At 40.6% G+C, this 18,416-nt stretch overlaps 1 protein-coding gene and 1 long non-coding RNA gene across 2 annotated transcripts in view; one reads left to right on the forward strand and one right to left on the reverse strand.

Annotated features, from left to right (window-relative positions):
• Rfx4 (regulatory factor X4) overlaps positions 1–18,416 on the forward strand; it is a 185,243-nt gene that overhangs the window by 146,112 nt on the left and 20,715 nt on the right. Inside the window, exons 14-15 of the mRNA XM_004650240.2 lie at positions 12,242–12,361; positions 12,680–12,841. Coding sequence (XP_004650297.1) covers positions 12,242–12,361; positions 12,680–12,841 — 282 coding nt within the window. The remainder of the gene's footprint in view (positions 1–12,241; positions 12,362–12,679; positions 12,842–18,416) is intronic.
• LOC123461443 overlaps positions 1–18,416 on the reverse strand; it is a 40,815-nt gene that overhangs the window by 14,620 nt on the left and 7,779 nt on the right. The window lies entirely within an intron of this gene.

Genomic DNA, 18,416 nt, shown 5'->3' on the forward strand with positions numbered 1-18,416 from the left:
AAAAAAAAAACTTCACTCATATAAGTGAACCCATCTGATTTTAGTTGATATGCTATATAGGCCCAGCCGAGGACTCTTACCTTTCATTCTGAGCTTGTACTAAATATCTGTTTATTTCACTGTTTTGAACATCTGGAAGGAAATACTAGTCCCTGAAGTGCTTCAGCATAGAACAGTTTGCAAAGCAGCAGTAGTGTGAAAACTGGGGCATTTCCTATCACTTCCAGGGGTCACCCACTGTGCATGTTTTCTGGGCTTGCAGCAGAACATACTTGCCTAGGCAGGGCCCTGGAGGCCCCGTGCATCTGCCAGGGAGCTGCTTTCAGACCTGGTGACCACACTGAGTCTTTCATACTGCTTCTTCATACTTAGATGTTCTGGTCTGGCTGGCTCTCCATCACACAGACCTTGCTAATCACATCACAAGACTGTTCCTGCTGCCCCTCAGGCCCTCCTAAGTCCTAGGCAACAGGAGTTGTCTTCCCGTATTCAGAGAGGAAGCAGTGACGTGGAGAGGAGGAGGACTTGCTGGGGACTCACAGCGAGGTGACAGAATGTGTTCTGCCAGGCACTGGGATCCTTCTCATGCTCAAGTGGGCACCCTCGTTGCCTTACCTTGTCTTCCTTTCTGAGGTTCAGAACCAGAAAGAACAACAAGGCAACATTTACGGAAGGCCTAATAGATTTTGAACCTTATATTAGGTACTTTTTCATTTGATCTGCCTGACCTCAAAGCCTACACTTACTCAGGGGTCCACAGCTGCCCTGGCTCAGATGCATGGCACAAAAAGGCTGGACAACTTTATTTTATCCACACTGATGTCAGTATTAAAGTATAAAATGTAAAACTACAAGATAAAAGAGCAATCACAACTGTCACAAGTACTAACAGATGCCAGAAGACAAAGGAATAGTATCTTTTAGGCGTTCTGTACAAAATCTGCCAACTTATTCAAGAGTGAGAGCAGACAAAGATATTTAGTTATACAGAGACTAAGAGAATGTGGCACCCACTGATCTTCAGTTAAAAAGTAATAGTGATACTGGGCAGGGAAGAAGGCTTAGTGTTAAAGTCTGAAGGCCATAAGTTCAAATCCCCAGAACCTACATAAACCTAGACTCATGGTGGGAGTGTCTGGCATCCCAGCACACTTACAGCAGAAGGGAGGCAGAGACAGGAGAATCCCAAATTTGGGGGACCAGCTAGCAGTGAACCACAAGAAGATCTTACCTCAGACAAGGTGGAAGGTGAGGACCCAACACCCAGAAGTTGTCCTCCAATCCCACATGCACACTGTGGCACACAGACATCCATGCTTACCCATGCAAAGACACAACTTCATCAAACAAGGCATAGATGCATTTGAACAAGAAGAGAATACCCCAAGAAGCTAGAGAAGAACAACAATTTTCTGGTTACGACTGTTGTCAAACAAATTGCCCAAAGCTTGAGGACTATAGCAATGGTCTCATTTTCTCCACAGATTCTGGGGGTCAGAATTTGGTGGCTCGGGTCTACAAGTGACTGTCCCAAGGTGCAGACCCCTCTTAAGATCTAATCTCAGATACAGTGTAACTTCTTCCCTCGCACTCTGCTGGTCCAAGTAATGACAGCCACCTTTACCTTGGTTTTCAATGAAGGGAATGTCAAAGAATTTGAGGGCCCTATTTTCACACGAGAGAAATTTTTAAGTATGTACACAAATTTAATTGACTTTGTGTTTAATTTTAAAGCTGGGGTGAGTATGTGACTCAGTTGTTAGAACACTTGTCTACTGAGCATGAAGCCTTCCGGTCATGGTAGTGCATACCTGAAATTCCACCACTTGGGAGGTGAAGGCAATAGGATCAGGAGTTCAAGGTCATCCTTGGCTACATAAGGCGCTTAGGACCAGGCTGGGCTATATGAGACTTTGAAAACAAACAAAACTGAATAAAATAAATAAAAACTAATCTTTGAGTGTTGAGGTTTTTTTTTGAGGCAGTCTCACTGTAGCCCAGGCTAACCTGAAACTCTCTCACACACACTAGCCTCCAACTCACAGTGATTCTTCTACCTCAGCTTCCCAAGTACTGAGATTAAAGCTGTAGACCACCATTCCCAGCTGAGTATGTTTGTAAAAAGGTAAAATTAAGTTCAAGGAAAAAATATACTATGAGAGGTAATGAATCAAAGACTATTTAAAGCATGCTGAGGTCTTTGTCTCTTAAAATATTAGACTTTTTTAGAAATATATGTTCATATATATTATAGTAAGTATGTAGGATATGAGTATAAAATAAATTAAGGGATTAGCACTAAAGTATAATTTACAGAGGAAAAATGGAAGACTATGAGAATTTAAATGATGCCCAGAACTGCAAAGACAAAAGAAGCATAGGAAATTAGGAAATAATTGGGAAGGTGAAAACTACAAGATATAGAGGAAGTGAAAAAGTTTCATTCCTTCAAGAAACATTAGGCAAAAATAATTTTATAGGCAAGTTTACCTAAACTTACAAGAAAAAGTCCTTAATTTGTGAAAATACATGAAAAATTAGTACTTAATAGAATAAAAATAAAAGAATAAAAGCAATAAATCTCATTTATGAAGCTGCTCTGAATTTCAAAATCTGGTAGAACAAAAGAAAAGACAATTGTGACTGAACCATTTCTTTTCATAGCTGAAAATTACTAATAAAATAGTAGCAGATCTCATAATTAATAGGACTCTGGCAAAAATTAAACTATCATTCAAAGTCTTAAAAATCCAGAACATATTATATTAAGAAATAATTTTATTATGAGCATCTCTATAGACACAGAAGAAACAGTATTTGATACCACTGAGGGGTCAAGTATGATTTTTGAGAAAACTCTTAGCAAATCAGGTATAAAATGGAATGTGTTTAATATTAAAGAGGATCCAAAAATCTAAAATAAACATCACATTAAATAGTAGAAATTTAGAATATTTTTCATTTAGGGCATGAAAAGTCAGGAATACATTCTCAGACTGTCTAATAAACATATCCCAGATGTCTCAGCCAATCAATGGTCAAAGGAAATATATGAAGTAGAAGGAAAACACAAAGTTGTCTAAAGATATGCTAATTAATGGCAAAAGAGTCTACTAATTAATATAAGAATTTGAATTTTAAATAAGTCATTAAAACTCCTTCAAACTCCTGGGGATCCTCCTCCTGCAGCCTCTTGAGTATTGAGATTAAAGCAATGTGCCTCTATGCCGGGTGCTTCAGTTACCAATTTTTTATAAAATCACCAGAATTCTTGGTACTAACTCGATACCCAACCTTAAAAAATAATAACATTATTCATATAGCAAATGAGATTAACAAGTATCTAGGAAAAAAATTTAGACACAATTGTTTCAAGATCTTCAAGATTTTATTGTCAGGTATAGTGGCTGATACTGTAATCCCAGCTTGCAGGAAGCTGAGGTAGGAGGATTGCCACACGTTCAAGTCCAGCCTATGCTACATAGTGAGTCCAAGGCCAACCAAAGCTACATAGTGAGATCCTGTTTCAAACAAAACAAAACAAATTCAAAAAATCAAAGCAAAAAAAAAAAAAAAAACATTTCAAGGGGCAATTTTTATTTTATTTTTATATATATATTTTATCTATTTGTGAGAGAGAATATGGGTGCACCAGGGCCTGTATCAGCTGCAAACAAACTCCAGATGCCTGTACTACTTTGTGCATCTGGCCAGCAGGTTTTATAAATAAGTGCTTCCAACCACTGAGCCATTTCCCCAGTCCCAAGAGACAACTGTAAAGCTCATGTTTGAAAAATTTCTACTTCAAAAAATGTTAATTCTTTTCAAATTAATTAATATAGTCAATGGAATTCTAGCCTAATTTTTTGTTCAATTTGGACAATCTGATCTCAAAATTCATATGAAAAAGCTAATGATCTAGAATAGCAAAGAGACCATGAAGGTGAGCAAGGGTGAGGTGTAGGGATGTGCTTACCTGATCAGGTTTATGATAAAGCAAAACAGTGTGGTATTTTAATAAAATGAATAAATTTTAATAATTTGTAATAAAATGAAGAAGAAAAGTAATTTATACCGTTCAGTAGTCAGGACGATTTTATTTAGAATTTTCTAATAAAATTCTAATGAAATGAAGAAACAGCAGAGCTGCCATAGACAGACTGGTATATGCCTATCTTCACCTCATCCATCCCTGCTTCCTTTGTTGTAAGATGAGGGCATTAAATAGATGACTGATGGGACACTACTGAAATTAAAATTCGTGAAGAAATGTTCTGGGGCAAGAATTTTAGGATAAATAAAATTCATCCCTCAATTCTCAAAACAAACATCTAGATGAAAAACAATTATCAAAAATAGCTCTTAAAACTTCTTAGAGAAAATATGACATGTTATCCTTCATAGGAAATCATTATTTTAAAAAAATATTTAAATTTAATTTTACTTATTTAAGAGAGAGAGAGAGAGAGAATGTACATGCCAGAGCCTTCAACCACTGTAAATGAACACCAGATGCAGGCACCACCTTTTATATCTGGCTGACATGGGTCCTGGGGAATCAAACCTGGGTCCTTAGGCTTCACAGGCAAGCGCTTAACCGCTAAGCCATCTCTCCAGCCCATAGGAAATCATTTCTTTAGAAAAAAGAAACACACAGGGCTGGAGAGATGGCTTAGTGGTTAAGCGCTTGCCTGTGAAGCCTAAGGACCCCGGTTCGAGGCTTGATTCTCCAGGTCCCACGTTAGCCAGATGCGCAAGGGGCGCATGCGTCTGGATTTCGTTTGCAGTGACTGGAGGCCCTGGCGCACCCATTCTCTCTCTCTATCTGCCTCTTTCTCTCTCTATCACTCTCAAATAAATAAATTTTAAAAATGAACAAAAAGAAACACACAAAAAGGACAAAACATGAAGGAAAATACTGCCAAAAGTGACATTTGAATTTTTTGTGCTTATGTCGTTTTCCAAGGTCAGTGAAAGAATATATGACAAGATTCAGTGTGAAAGGCTTGGCCATACTCCTTTCTTTGAGCATATTAACACTGTAAGCCCAACATAACTCCCAAAGAAATGGCATTTGTACATATGTTTTAAATTGCTCTGTGGCAATATTAACCTTTAATCTTAAAACAAGATAAGGTGAATGGCATCAGATCCAATTTATGCTTTCAGATGCCTGCAGGATAATCTATAAATTACACTCATGTCTACTGATCCCAGGCTTATTCTTCAAGGCTAATGGCCCCCATTCTGCCAGTTCATTCCCTTGGGAATTTCACATTTCTAAATAACGTACTCATATTTTTATTTTTCAACTGTCTTTGGTGACTTAATTATTTTTTTTCCCTATATTCAGGGTTCAGTTTGTGGAACTGCTGCCATTCTAGGGTTGACAACATTTGGATTTTTAAACAAGCACTATAGACAAAGATAAAGTATAAAAGCCATGGAAAAGGTGAAGATATTTTGCAATGCCTATAGCCATTGGAGAATTAAAATCCAGATATATAATATACCTCTCTAAATAATTTTTTAAAAAAAAATACCTCCCTAGAAAAATGAGCAGCAAATAAGACCAGGCAACACATAGAAGAGGAAGCTGAAATTAATAATCACAAGAGATGTGTCCAGGGATGTCGCTCAGTTGGTAGAGTGGTTGGCTTTTAGAAAGTCCTGAGTTTCACCCCCAGCACAGCATAAAGCCAGACATGGTGGTGCACACCCGAGATCTCATTATTCATAAAAACCAGCCAAGGTGGTGCACACCTGAGATCTCATTATTCACAAAATCAGACATGGTGGTGCACACCCGAGATTTCATTATTCATAAACCCAGCCATGGTGGTGCATACCTGAGATCCCGTTATTCAAGAGGCAGAAGCAGGAGTATCAGTAGCTCAGGGTCAGGTTGGAGAGATGGCTCAGCAGTTAAGGCGCTTGCCTGCAAAGCCTAGTGACCCAAGTTCAATGCCCCAGTTTCTACATAAAGCCAGATGCACAAGATGGGGCATGCCTCTGGAGTTTGTCTGCAGTGGCTAGAGGCCCTGGCACACCCATTCTGTCTCTCTTCTCTTTATTGATCTCTCTCTGCTTGCAAATAAACAAAAGAATAGTTTTTAAAAATTACAAAAAACGTTGTTCAAGGTCATCTCAGCTACATATCAAGTTTGAGGTCAGCCTAGGCTACATGAGCCCCTGTCACAAAATAAAATAAAAGTACAGGCAAAGGTCACAACTAAGGTAATGTCAATTATCATTACCAATATTTCACACCCTTCCCACTGGTACTTCATACAGTACCAACAAAAATATGAGTTACTCTAACAGTTAATTTAGCACCACATCCTATGACTAAAGACTCCTGGGCCCTGTCAGTTTGAGTTCTAGTCTTAAACACCAGGAAACAGCCGTAAAAATAGTCATTGTAGCCAGTTTCAATGGTGAAATTTGTCAATAACCTAAATTTCATTAACAGGAGAATGGATAGACTGTGGTATAGTCAAACATTAACCATCCAACAAGAGCTGTGTGGATGGATCTAAAAACACAAAAATGCCAAAAGCAACTTTTTGATAGCTTTATATAATATTATAACCACTTTCACTAAGTTAGAAAACAATACTGTATGCTATTTATGGTTATCTAAATACATACACATAGTAAAGAGTATTAAATGCAGTAAACAACCATCAATTCAAGATGGTGATTACTCACAGATAAGTATAATCAGACAGAGGAATGGGATTAAAAAGAGAACATGGGGACCTAGTCTTTCTCTTCGGTTAAAAATGTCTGATTTAAGGCTAGAGAGATGGCTTTGCGGTTAAGGCACTTGCCTACAAAGCCAAAGGACCCAGGTTTGATTCCCCAGGACCCACATAAGCCAGAGGCACAAGATGACACATGCGTACGGAGTTTGTTTGCAGTGGCAGGAGGCCCTGATATGCCCATTCTATATCTCTTTCTTTCTCTCTCTCTCACATAAATTTAAAAAAAAAATTTAATGTCTGATTTAAATACAGAAAAATGCTAAAGATATCATAAAGCTATATATTTATTTATAGTTTTCTACTTAATTTCCTACTTTTCTGTATGTTTGAAAAGTTTCATAGGAAGCAAGAATTTTTTAGAATTTTCAGATTTGACAAATGCAGGTTACCATATGACAGTGGTCTCTTCTGTTTCTATCCTAATACCTGTCTTCATAGCAGACTTTCATAAGCACTAGCTCTGTGACTCAGCAAATTTTTTAAGACTCTGGGCCTTCATTTCCCCCATTTATTAGCTAGAGAATATTTTCTTCCCAGTGCTAAAAAGCCCAGCCCAGTGCATATAGCAAGTGGCCATGGCTTGCTCATGCCTCACTCATCTAACAAGCACACATTGAGCTGATACTGCTGTATACAGAACAGTGGGCTGGAAAAATAGTCCGGGCAGGACAAGAGGACACAGTCTAGTGAAGGGAGACATGAAGCAGCAGAGAGAGGTAAGCTAAACAGTACAGTGAGTGGTGAAGAGAAATAAAGCAAGGGCTATTGGCTTCAGTGGCTTCTCTTTAAGCATCTTTGATCCCCTCTATCTCCCTCTCCTTTTAAAAAAATATTTTATTTTTATTTGTTTATAGTTGACAGAGAAAGAGAGAGAGAGAGAGAATGGGTGCACCAGGTCCTCCAGCTGCTGCAAACGAATTCCATATGCGAGCGCCCCCTTGTGCATCGGGCTAACGTGGGTCCTGGGGAATTGAACCTGGGTTCTTTGGCTTTGCAGGCAAACACTAAACCATCTCTCCAGCCCTCCCTCTCCTTTTTTATTTTTCCTCTCTTGTACTTGCCCACCCCTATGGCCCTGACACCCTGGCACTGAGCTATTCATTGCCCAGTGATCTTTATGATGGATTTCTGCTTGCTAAGGACACTGCAACCTTCACAAAGTCAGAGGGTGCAGCATGGTCACAGGCAGGAGGCAGAAGCTCTGCAAGCTCTTTTCAAAGGATGGTGGGAAATTAACAGACCTGCTGGCTAGTGGCTGTCTAGATAATTACCAGGAAATTGCCTGATAATAGAATGATACTACTAGCCTGAGCCCAGTGTTTTGTGCACATGTAGTCTGTGTGTAGAGCATGTGTGTGGTATATTCAAGTGTATGTGCAGATGCACACATGTGTGTACATGCAGAGGCCAGAGGAGAATGTCAGGTGTTCTCTTATCTGTGTTACTTCCTTCGGGTGGGGAGGGGTCTCTGCTCTAACCTAGAGCTGGTCTCCACCAAGGATCCCAGCTATTCTTCAGTCTCTGCCCCCACCTCCATGTGGACGAGGGTATGTGTGTGGTCAACTTTTTATGTGGGTTCTGGGGAATTGAGCCTGACAGTCTGGCTTGACAGGGCTTCATGCTTAAGTGGCAAATACTCTTAACCATTGAGCCATCTCCCCAGCCCTCCTAAATCCATTTTTATCAACCAGAGTTTTTTGTTCTAACTCATTATTTCATAGTTGCTTCTTTCCTTCTATGTTGACAAAGCTCAACATCCCATAAAATAATTTTTTAATTATGGGCAGGTTTTTTGAAGCATTTGATACTACTTTTTGAACTTTTATTTTTGTAAAAGTTACTCTGGACTTAACTTAAAAAATACTTTAAATATTTATTTATTTATTTATTGGAGATAAAGAAAGAAGACTCAGAGAGAAATGGGGGGGCAGAGCCTTTAGTTGCTGCAAATGAACTCCACACACACCCACGCCACCTTGTACATCTGGCTTATCTGGGTACTGGGGAATCAAACCTGGGTCCTTAGGCTTTGCAGTCAAGCACCTTAACTGCTAAGCCATGTTTCCACCACATTTTGACCTTTTTAAAAAGATTATTTATTTATTTATTTTAGAGGGAGAGAGAGAATGGGCATGCCAGGGCTTCTAGCCACTGCAAATGAACTCCAGATGCATTTGAACCTTTTTTTTCTTTAATTTTTTTATTGACAATTTTAAAAATTAGTTTTGTACTCAGTGAATACAGTCAAGTTGGTACCATTCATTTGGACATTTTTTGACTCTATCTGAATGAAATAGTTATTTCATGTTTCATGGTTCTTTTTGCTTTGTTTCTTTTTTTTTGTTTGTTTGTTTGTTTTGGTTTGTTTTGAAATAGGGTCTCACTCTAGCCCAGGCTCACCTGGAACTTACTATGTAGCCTCAGGCTGGCCTCAGACTCACAGCTATCTTCCTACTTCTGTCTCCCAAGCACTGGGATTAAAGGCGTGTACCACCATGCCCAGCTATTTCATGGTTCTTGAGGTAATAACCCCAGCTATCATTTATTAAGCATCTGCCATGTACTTGTCTCATTTCAACTCTCATCCTTCCACATCTACAATATAAGTTTCACTCTCCTTTCAGAGCATGATATTGCATCATGATTAAAAATCAATTTCAGGACTGGAGAGATGGCTTAGTGGTTAAGGACTTGCCTGTAAAGCCTAAGGACCCTGGTTCGAAGCTTGATTCCCCAAGACCCACTTTAGCCAGATGCACAAGGGGGTGCACATGTCTGGAGTTCGTTTTCAGTGGCTGGAGGCCCTGGCACACCCATTCTTTCTCTCGATCTGCCTCTTTCTCTCTCTGTCGCTCTCAAATAAATAAATAAAAATAAACAAAATTTTTTTAAAAAACCAATTTCAGGGGGCTGGAGAAATGGTTTAGTGGTGTAGGTGCTTGTTTGCAAAGCCAAAGAACCCAGGTTTGATTCCCCAGTACCCATGTAAAGCCAGATGCACAAGGTGGTGCATCTGGAGCTTTGTTTGCGGTGGCTAGAGGCTCTTTTAAATAAATAAATAATATATTATATATATAAATTTAGAAATTTATAAATAAATTTTAAATTTATAAATTTAAATAAATATATAAATTATATATAAAAATATAATAAAAAATATATAAATATATAAATATAAATTTAAATTAAAAAAATAAATTTAAAATTTTTAAATTATAAATAAATAAATATATAAATATAAATAAAAAAAAAATATATATATATATATATAGAGAGAGAGAGAGAGTGAGCGAGAGAGAGGTTTTTTTAAAGCAACTTTAGGGCTGGAGTGATGGCCCAGCAGTAAAACATGAGGGCCTGAGGAGGCCTGAAACCACCTGAGTTCAGATTTCCAGATCCCACATAAACAAGTATGTATGGCCACGCAAAATGTGTACCCCCAGTTCCACAAAGGGGAACAGAGGCCTAAGCTTGTGAAAAACAGCAAGCTCTGGTATTAGCAAAGAACTGTGGCTCAAATAAGAATGTTTAGAAGAAGAGCAGTGGAGCAGGGCAGCAGATGTTCTGCTCCAGCCCCAATAAATAAATAAATAAATAAATAAGCAAGCAATTTCAAGAGCAGTCAGTCTTGGGCTCAAGTCCTGGCCCTCCCACTTAAAATAGTGTGACTCTGGACAGTTTCTTTCCTCCTCTTGGCTTAAATTTCCTCCTTCAGAAAAGAAGAGACTTCATGATCTCATATGGCTGTTATGAATATTAAACACAATAATAAATCCAGTGATTAACATAGTGGTTACCATAGAGCAAAGGCTCAACAAATGTCTTTGTTTTTTTAACATTTTTTGCTTGCTGTGTGTGTGGCATATGTACACATATGTGCCCGTGTGGCCCCTCATGCACTTGCCTGAGGCTGGGCAGCCAGAACTGAACATGAGTGTCCTTCTCCATTGCTCTTCCGCTCTTCTTACTTGAGCTGGGGGTCTCTTTTGGATCCTGTGGCTTGTCATTTTCTTGCAAGCTCTGGCAATTCTTGAGTCTCTGATCCCCTGACGGACTCGGGTTATAGATGCGTGTGGCCATGACCAGATGTCTATGTGGGTCCTGGGATCAAGCTCTATTGGCCTCTCAGGCCTCACCAGGTCCCCATGCATGCACAGGAAATGCTGTTACTACTCAGCTATCTCCCCAGCCCTGTTGTTAACATTGAAAGGCATTAGGCAGGTGAAATGTAAACATGGAACAAAAAATGCCCTCTGTACTTGACAATTGTAGAACCTAGAGAACTTACAATTTTTAGCACCTACAATGGTGCACAAGAACATTTAACATTTTAAAAAATATTTTATTTATTTATTTGAGAGAGAAAGAGAGGAAGGGGCAGATAGGGGGAATAGAATCATGGTCCTTAGGCTTCGCAGGCAAATGCCTTAACCGCTACGCCATTTCCCCAGCTCCACAAGAACATTTTTAAAAATGCTTGTCCCAGGCTGGGGTGATGGCTTAGCAGTTAAGGTGCTTGCCTGCAAAGACTAAGGACCAAGGTTTGATTCTCCAGATCCCACATAAGCCAGATGCACAAGGTGGCGCATGCATCTGGGGTTCATTCATTTGCAGTGGCTAGAGGCCCTGACACACCCGTTCTCTCTCTTTCTCACTGTCTCTCCTTCCCTCTCTCTTCTCTCTAATAAATAAATAAAAATAAAAAGTAAAAGCCTTTTTTTAAAAGATGCCTGTCCTTGCCAGGTGTGGTGGTGCACATCTTTAATCCCAGCACTTGGGAGGAAGAGGTGGGAGGATCACCATGAGTTCAAGGCTACCCTGACACAACATAGTGAACTAACTGCAGGTCAGCCTTGGCTAGAGTGAGACCCTACTTGAAAAAAAAAAAAACAACTTGTCCACATTCTCTTCAATGAAAGAATCTACATTAAAATAAAGAGCACTACTTGATAATTCCATACCTTTCTCCAATTCCATATATTTCCTAAGGATCTTGTGCTAAAAGAAGTCTCAGAAATATTTAGGGAGACGTGACAAACTTAAAATTTCATTGCTGCTTCCAGGATCACATCAGGTATCTTGGTAGATACCCAGGAACTAGAAGGCAGAGTCTCTGGCTAGTCTCAGGAGATGTTTGTGGAAAGGACAGAAATGAATGTTGTTAAATGATGGACAGAGGAAAAAGTGCTGAGACAAGAACAAAGCCAGTGGATATGCAAGAGCTTAGAAACATCTGGAAAGATGGTTTTGTGGGTGCCTATTTTTTTATGGCACCATATGAACAGAGTGAGGAATTAATGGGTTTGACAGGGAGCACACAAGGAAGAGATGCTGCTGACCATAAGCAAACCAGAACAGCGAGGGGGGAAGTCTTGAACGCATCACGACAGCTCATGGTAACATGTTCCTGACCACGTAGAGGGGGGTGCACGAGACAGCCTGACTTAGTTTGCTGTTTGATCTTTCCTCACCAGGGTCTTTTCACCTCATTCACTTGATGTTTGATGACTACGTGCTCTACCTGCTGGAATCTCTGCACTGTCAGGAGCGGGCCAACGAGCTCATGCGGGCCATGAAGGGAGAAGGAAGCACTGGTGAGCCAGCTTTTCATGGGCAGCCGCAGCACTGAGCAGACTGTCATGTAGCCTTACTTCTGTGTTACGTCTCTTACTTGGTATGCTAAAGAATTTAGCTGTGCTGTGAGGCCAGCAACGGTCTCCTTCTTCTTTAGAGTGGGCATCCATATAAATGCAATTGCCTTCAGTGCCACAATAGTGTTGGCACCCCATCCGGGGGTTTAACCAGGGCGTGTCTACTATGACAGAGTGGAAAGTACTAGACTTCTTAAAGTGCTTTAGAAGCAACTTGCCTTGACATTTGGCTCCAAGAACTCACCTTTTCTGTATTTGTAGCAGAAGTCCGGGAAGACATTATCTTGACAGAGGCTGCGCCACCAACCCCTTCACCAGTGCCATCGTTCTCTCCAGCAAAATCTGCCACATCTGTGGAGGTGCCTCCTCCCTCCTCACCTGTCAGCAACCCATCCCCTGAGTACACTGGCCTCAGCACTACAGGTACGGAAAGGTCTTCTAAAGCTCAGAGACGGGGATGGATGTTGAAAGCAAGAACTTTCTGTGGGGGCGGGGGGGAAATCTTCCTCAAAAGACAATTCCAAGACTTGAGTATCTTCCTGAATTTGTGAGTGGGTTACAGATGTTGATTTAGTCATTGGTCTATCTTCTGTATACTGCCATTTTCAAGTCTATAGATTAAGCACATGATAAAATCTCTACTCCCAAAACTAAGCCACTGAACTGATTAAAATTATGGATGAGTTAATACACAGCCATTCTTAAGAACATAAACCAAAAACTGGAAAAGGGAAAAGGGAGACAAAGGAAGCTATATGCTAAACCATGCCAGCCCAGCCTCTTACGAGCCAAGCTCAGTCCTCCCTTGCCCATATCTGAGAGGCTGATGCTACTGGAAGGTTGGCTACTCTGAAGAGACTCACATAGCCTGAGACGTGCACAGAAGCAACAGAAGCTTAATAGGCAAGAATCACCCAAGCTTACCTAAGATTACCTAAGAACTGAAGCCGGGTGTGGTGGCACATGCCTTTAATCCCAGCCTTTGGGAGGCAGAGGTAGGAGAATCACCATGAGTTTGAGGCCACCCTGAGATTACAGAGTGAATTCCAGGTCAGCCTGTACTAGAGTGAGACCCTACCTCGAAAAAACAAAAAAAAAAAAAAAAAAAAAAAAACCAAAAACAAAAACAAAAAAAACTGAAAGCAGAGTTCTGAGCAGGTCTTTGGCATCCATGTATGTGAAAGTACTCCTTGTGTGGGAAAGACCCAAGTGCCCACTGATGGATGAGTGGGCAAACACAAGGTAGCCCATCCATATGGCAGCAGGTCGTTCAATCTTAGTTTTAAAAGGAATGATATTTTCAGATGTGTGCTACCATGTGGACGAATCATGAATGCATTGTGCTAAGTGAAATGAGCTAGACACACAAGCATGTATGGATAATTCAGCTAGGATGGGGCCCTCAGCACAGCCAAATTCACACAGACAGAGCAGCCTAGGAGCTGGAGGCAGGTGAAATAGGGTCATTTCCATCTGGGAAGATGAAAACCTCTGGAGGTAGAGGGTATGATGGAACACAACACAGCCCATGTACTCAATGGTGCTCAACTATGTACCAAGATGTACTTAATGGTACTCAACTGTATGCCGAGAACGATTTGAATGGCAGACTTCACATCAGTGTGTTTATCACCAAGTGTCAGAGGGCATCTGTCTATTCCCATGACAGTGATCAACAAAATAAAAAAAGAGCAAGTTTATATCCAGAACAATGAAGTCTGCAGAAATTCAAGTCCAGATCTTTTTTGTTTTGTTTTGTTTTTTGTTTTTATTTTTCAAGGTAGGGTGTCACTCTAGCTCAGGCTGACCTGGAATTCACTATGTTGTCTCAGGGTGGCCTCGAACTCACGGCAATCCTCCTACCTCTGCCTCCCGAGTGCTGGGATTAAAGGCATGCGCCACCACGCCCGGCTTAAGTCCAGATCTTCATATGGAAATTATAATTGCTGAAAGAGCAATTTCAATAGGTAAGTTGAACAGAAAACTAAATTCAGCTGGAAGAGAATTCACGAAATTAATAAACTGAGGAATTCTCTGATATTATGATACATAGATAAGGCAATGTTAATAAGTATTAGAGGTGTCCTAAGAGAAAGCTGATATAGCTAGAAATTCCAATGTTTCTTTGTTTATAGACAGGGTCTTGCTATGCAGGCTAGTGGCCTGAAACTCACTATGTAGACTAGGCTGATATCAAACTCGTGATTCTCCTATCTCTATCTCCTAAGTGCTACAGGGGTTACAGGTGTGTGCCACCATGTAAGTTCCAGCCCCATGTAGGCTAAGGAATGAGACTTGGTCTCAAAACAGGGGAGGGGGATGGGCGTGGTGGCATATGCCTTTAATCCCAGCACTCGGGATTAAAGAGGTAGAAGGATTGCTGTGAGTTCGAGGCCGTCCTGAGACTCCATAGTGGATTCCAGGTCAGCCTGGGCTAGAGTGAGACCCTACCTACCTCAAAAAAAAAAGGGGGGGGGGGAGCTAGGGTGCTGGCTTAGCAGGTAAAAGTGTTTGCTGTGCAAGCATGAAGACCTGGATTCGGTCAGGCATGGCCATACATGCTTGTGACCCCCGTCCTGAGGGGGTGGATATGGGAAGAGTGCTGGCCTCACTGGTCAGTGAGAATATGCTAGAGGAAGGTTCTGCATTGTAAGGCTGGAATATTTTGCATGAAGTGCTTTCTCATAGTGAGGCAGCTTTCAAACACAGGGACTCTCAGGGCAATGGAGAGGACAAGAGTGTGAGGAAGTGGTGCAGGCAGTCCTAGGTTTCATCCAGCTAGTGAGTTTACCTGGCCCTTTTTGTTTTGGTAACAATTTGGAGGCCTCAAGGTATGGCAGGTGTGATGATAGTCAAGGCCATACTAATGTCATACGTGTTTTAAGAGATTTTTGTACAACGTGTTCAAGTCATAAAAGTAGCTTCTTAGAAATACAAATGTGAAACAGGTTCTCTGCAGATGAGTGTGAGCTTTGAAGATTCTGGCACATTCCAGCTTTGTTCTCAGGTATCTCCAGGGGGCATTAAAATGTCATCCTAAATAAAACTATGCATAATCTTTCTCTCAAGGCCCACTTTTGAAAATATTCCATGGCTAAATTAGAATGGATCTTGGTCATGGTCTTGGAAGAAACACAAATATAATTTTCCAAGCACATGTATGGTTTTATGAATATATTATTTATAAAGCACAAATTACTTATCCATGATGTACTCCTAAAAGAAAGAAATGTATTATGGCACACTTCCTAAATTTAGGGCCTTGTACATGCTTTCATTGAACAGTATTATAAATTAGAAAACAACATCATAAACATTATAGATCACATTTGTCACTTTTTAAAAGTTGACCCAGTGTATGGTTTCCATACACATTTTTATTTCAGTTTTTAAATTACTACTTGATTGATATCCCATCTGCTTTTCAAAATGTTTATGATGTAGTTTAAAATGGTTTTTTAAAGAACCCAAACCAGAAATAAAGAAAAGATTTTAAAAAAAGGTTAAAATAAACAACCTGCTAGAAAACAAGGTTTTCTAAAACCTTAAATGAAATTTTATGTGACTGAATTACTTTGCCAGATTTCTAGCACACTCTAGGCATCATATCAAATGATGTATCATCAAGGTACTTGATGAGAGTAAAGGCCAATCAGATACTACAACTCTTCCATAAATCAAGGTCTCTCTTAGGATAGACACTTCCTCATTTTTCAGCTATGAAACAGAAACAATATCCTTCTGCTTGGTGAACCCAAAGTGAAAACGAGTCAATTGCACACAACTATGTGGCATTCTTTGATACAAGGACCAGGGAATATATGACAGAGCAGATAATGTGTGACGATACACTAGGAAGATAGCCGCTCTGTTTATCCATGTCTATGTCCAGTTCCACAGCCATGCTTACACATAGTTCTAAGTATGATATCTTAAAATTATACTTACTAAGTTAAAGGACTCCAATTTAGGCCAGGTACGGTGGCACATGCCTTTAATCCTAGCCTTTGAGAGGCCCAGGCAGGAGCATCTCTGTGAGTTCTAGAACACTCCAAGACTATAGAGTGAATTCCAGGTCAGCCTGGCTAAAGCAAGACCCTACCTTGAAGAAAAAAAAAAAAAGAAGAAGACAAACACAATAGATTTCCACGAGGGAAAACCTAGTCTGTGTGATATTCAACCACTCCCAACTTCGTGGGCTTGCTACTTCCCCCATGACCAAGAAAAGGAAACTTTAACTTGAGAGAAAATGGACTTTTCCTCATCAGGAGCATGGCAAGTGGTGCCAAACTGCTCAGTCCATTTAACATGACATTAGGCTGAAATTCTTTAATGTCACTGAAAGCAAAATGTTAAGCTCTTATTCTATATGGGTGAGCCACTGAAGGACTCTAAAACCCCCATTTATGATGTCATTTTAAGTATTCCCTCCTTTGGCAATGACAATAAAAGTTAACTATTAAACTCATGTTTTCCAACTTCCCACCATGGGTTCCCTACAACACAAAACCAGCAAATTAAATCACTAAGATGTTAGGATGCCAAACGAAACAGAGGCAAATTCCTCTCAAATGGCCCCGACTACAGAACATCTGGCAGGCCCAGCTGCATTTTCTCCACATCAGTTGAGGATGTTACAAAGATGACTGACCCCTCGTCTTTCCAAATAACAAAAGCCCAGTTATTCTGAGGCCAGCTAAACTGAGTGGGACCCAGTGGTGGACCTTGGTGGCTCATTTACAGTGACATTCTCCTTCTTCATTGTAGCTTCTTCCTCATCTTTAAAGGGACAGAATGAGAGAAATAAATTTTGACTTCCCACCCACAGGGCTTAGCTTGGTGTGGGGACCTATTCACTCATTAAACATGAATTCTGTGCCTAGTCTGTGCCCAGCCCTGGGGGTGTGGCACACAGATGGGGGAAAAAAAAGAAAAAAAAAAAACAGACACAGTCACCGTCCTTGGGGGTACTTAGAGGCCAGGAGGTAAGAGTGAATGCGGGAGTAAAGCACGGTTCCAAATGGTCACAAATGGTTTGAGTGAAAATAATAGTATGCTATCATAATGGGGTGTTAGGAGTTCAGGAAAGTCCTTGAACTCTAAACCTAGGCTCATGTTTAATTTTAATCAAAGAATTGAATCAAATGAGACTGAGAAGGACAATTGTTAAATTATTTTATTTGCTGAGGGAAGTACAGAACAAGGAAAGGAGAATGACTGCACCTATGTGGCTTGAGAACCCATGCGGTGGGCCTGAAAAGAACCACAGAGAGGACAGAAAAGAAAGGACAAAAAGCTCCTGCCACGTGGAGAAGGAGCCCTTGGGGAAAGTAAGGGCTGGGGTCTCTCGCCTCCACTCAGCCCAGCCAAGCCGAGGAAAAGCTCCCCAGAAGCTGGAGGTTCAGGGGAGGTCAGGGAGCATACCGCCCTTGTCCTAGCAAGGGCAGACCTTTCTGCCTTTTTACTTTCAGGGGTCACCCTAACTGCCTAACAATACTACCTGACACCCTCCCCTCCGACTATGAATGTAATGTAGAGAACCTGCCTTTTTTGGTGGTCAGAAAATGCCTAATCTGGGCGTGGTGGCGCACGCCTTTAATCCCAGCACTCAGGAGGCAGAGGTAGTATCTCTGTGAGTTCAAGGCCATCCTGATACTAAATAGTGAATTCCAGTTCAGCCTGAGCCAGAATTGAGACCCTACCTCGAAAATAAAAAAAAATTTAAAAAGAAAAAAAAAAAAAAAACTTGTCTAAGGAGGTGATAGTTATCTCAAACCTGAAGAGTTACATGGAGCCAGCCACACAGAAGTTGGCAAGGGATCATTGTAGGCTATGGGAACAGCATGTGTACAGACCTGATGGCAGAAAAAGAGTTTGGCATGCTTAAGACTGTCTGGTGTCATGAACAAGAGTGAGAGTGGCAAGAGAAGTCACACGCAGAGGCTGGACTCTGAGTCAACATACCTTTCTAGAAACTGGCTCATTGGCCGCCCCTGGC

Source organism: Jaculus jaculus, chromosome 6 (assembly GCF_020740685.1).
Source record: "Jaculus jaculus isolate mJacJac1 chromosome 6, mJacJac1.mat.Y.cur, whole genome shotgun sequence".
Taxonomy (NCBI): domain Eukaryota; kingdom Metazoa; phylum Chordata; class Mammalia; order Rodentia; family Dipodidae; genus Jaculus; species Jaculus jaculus.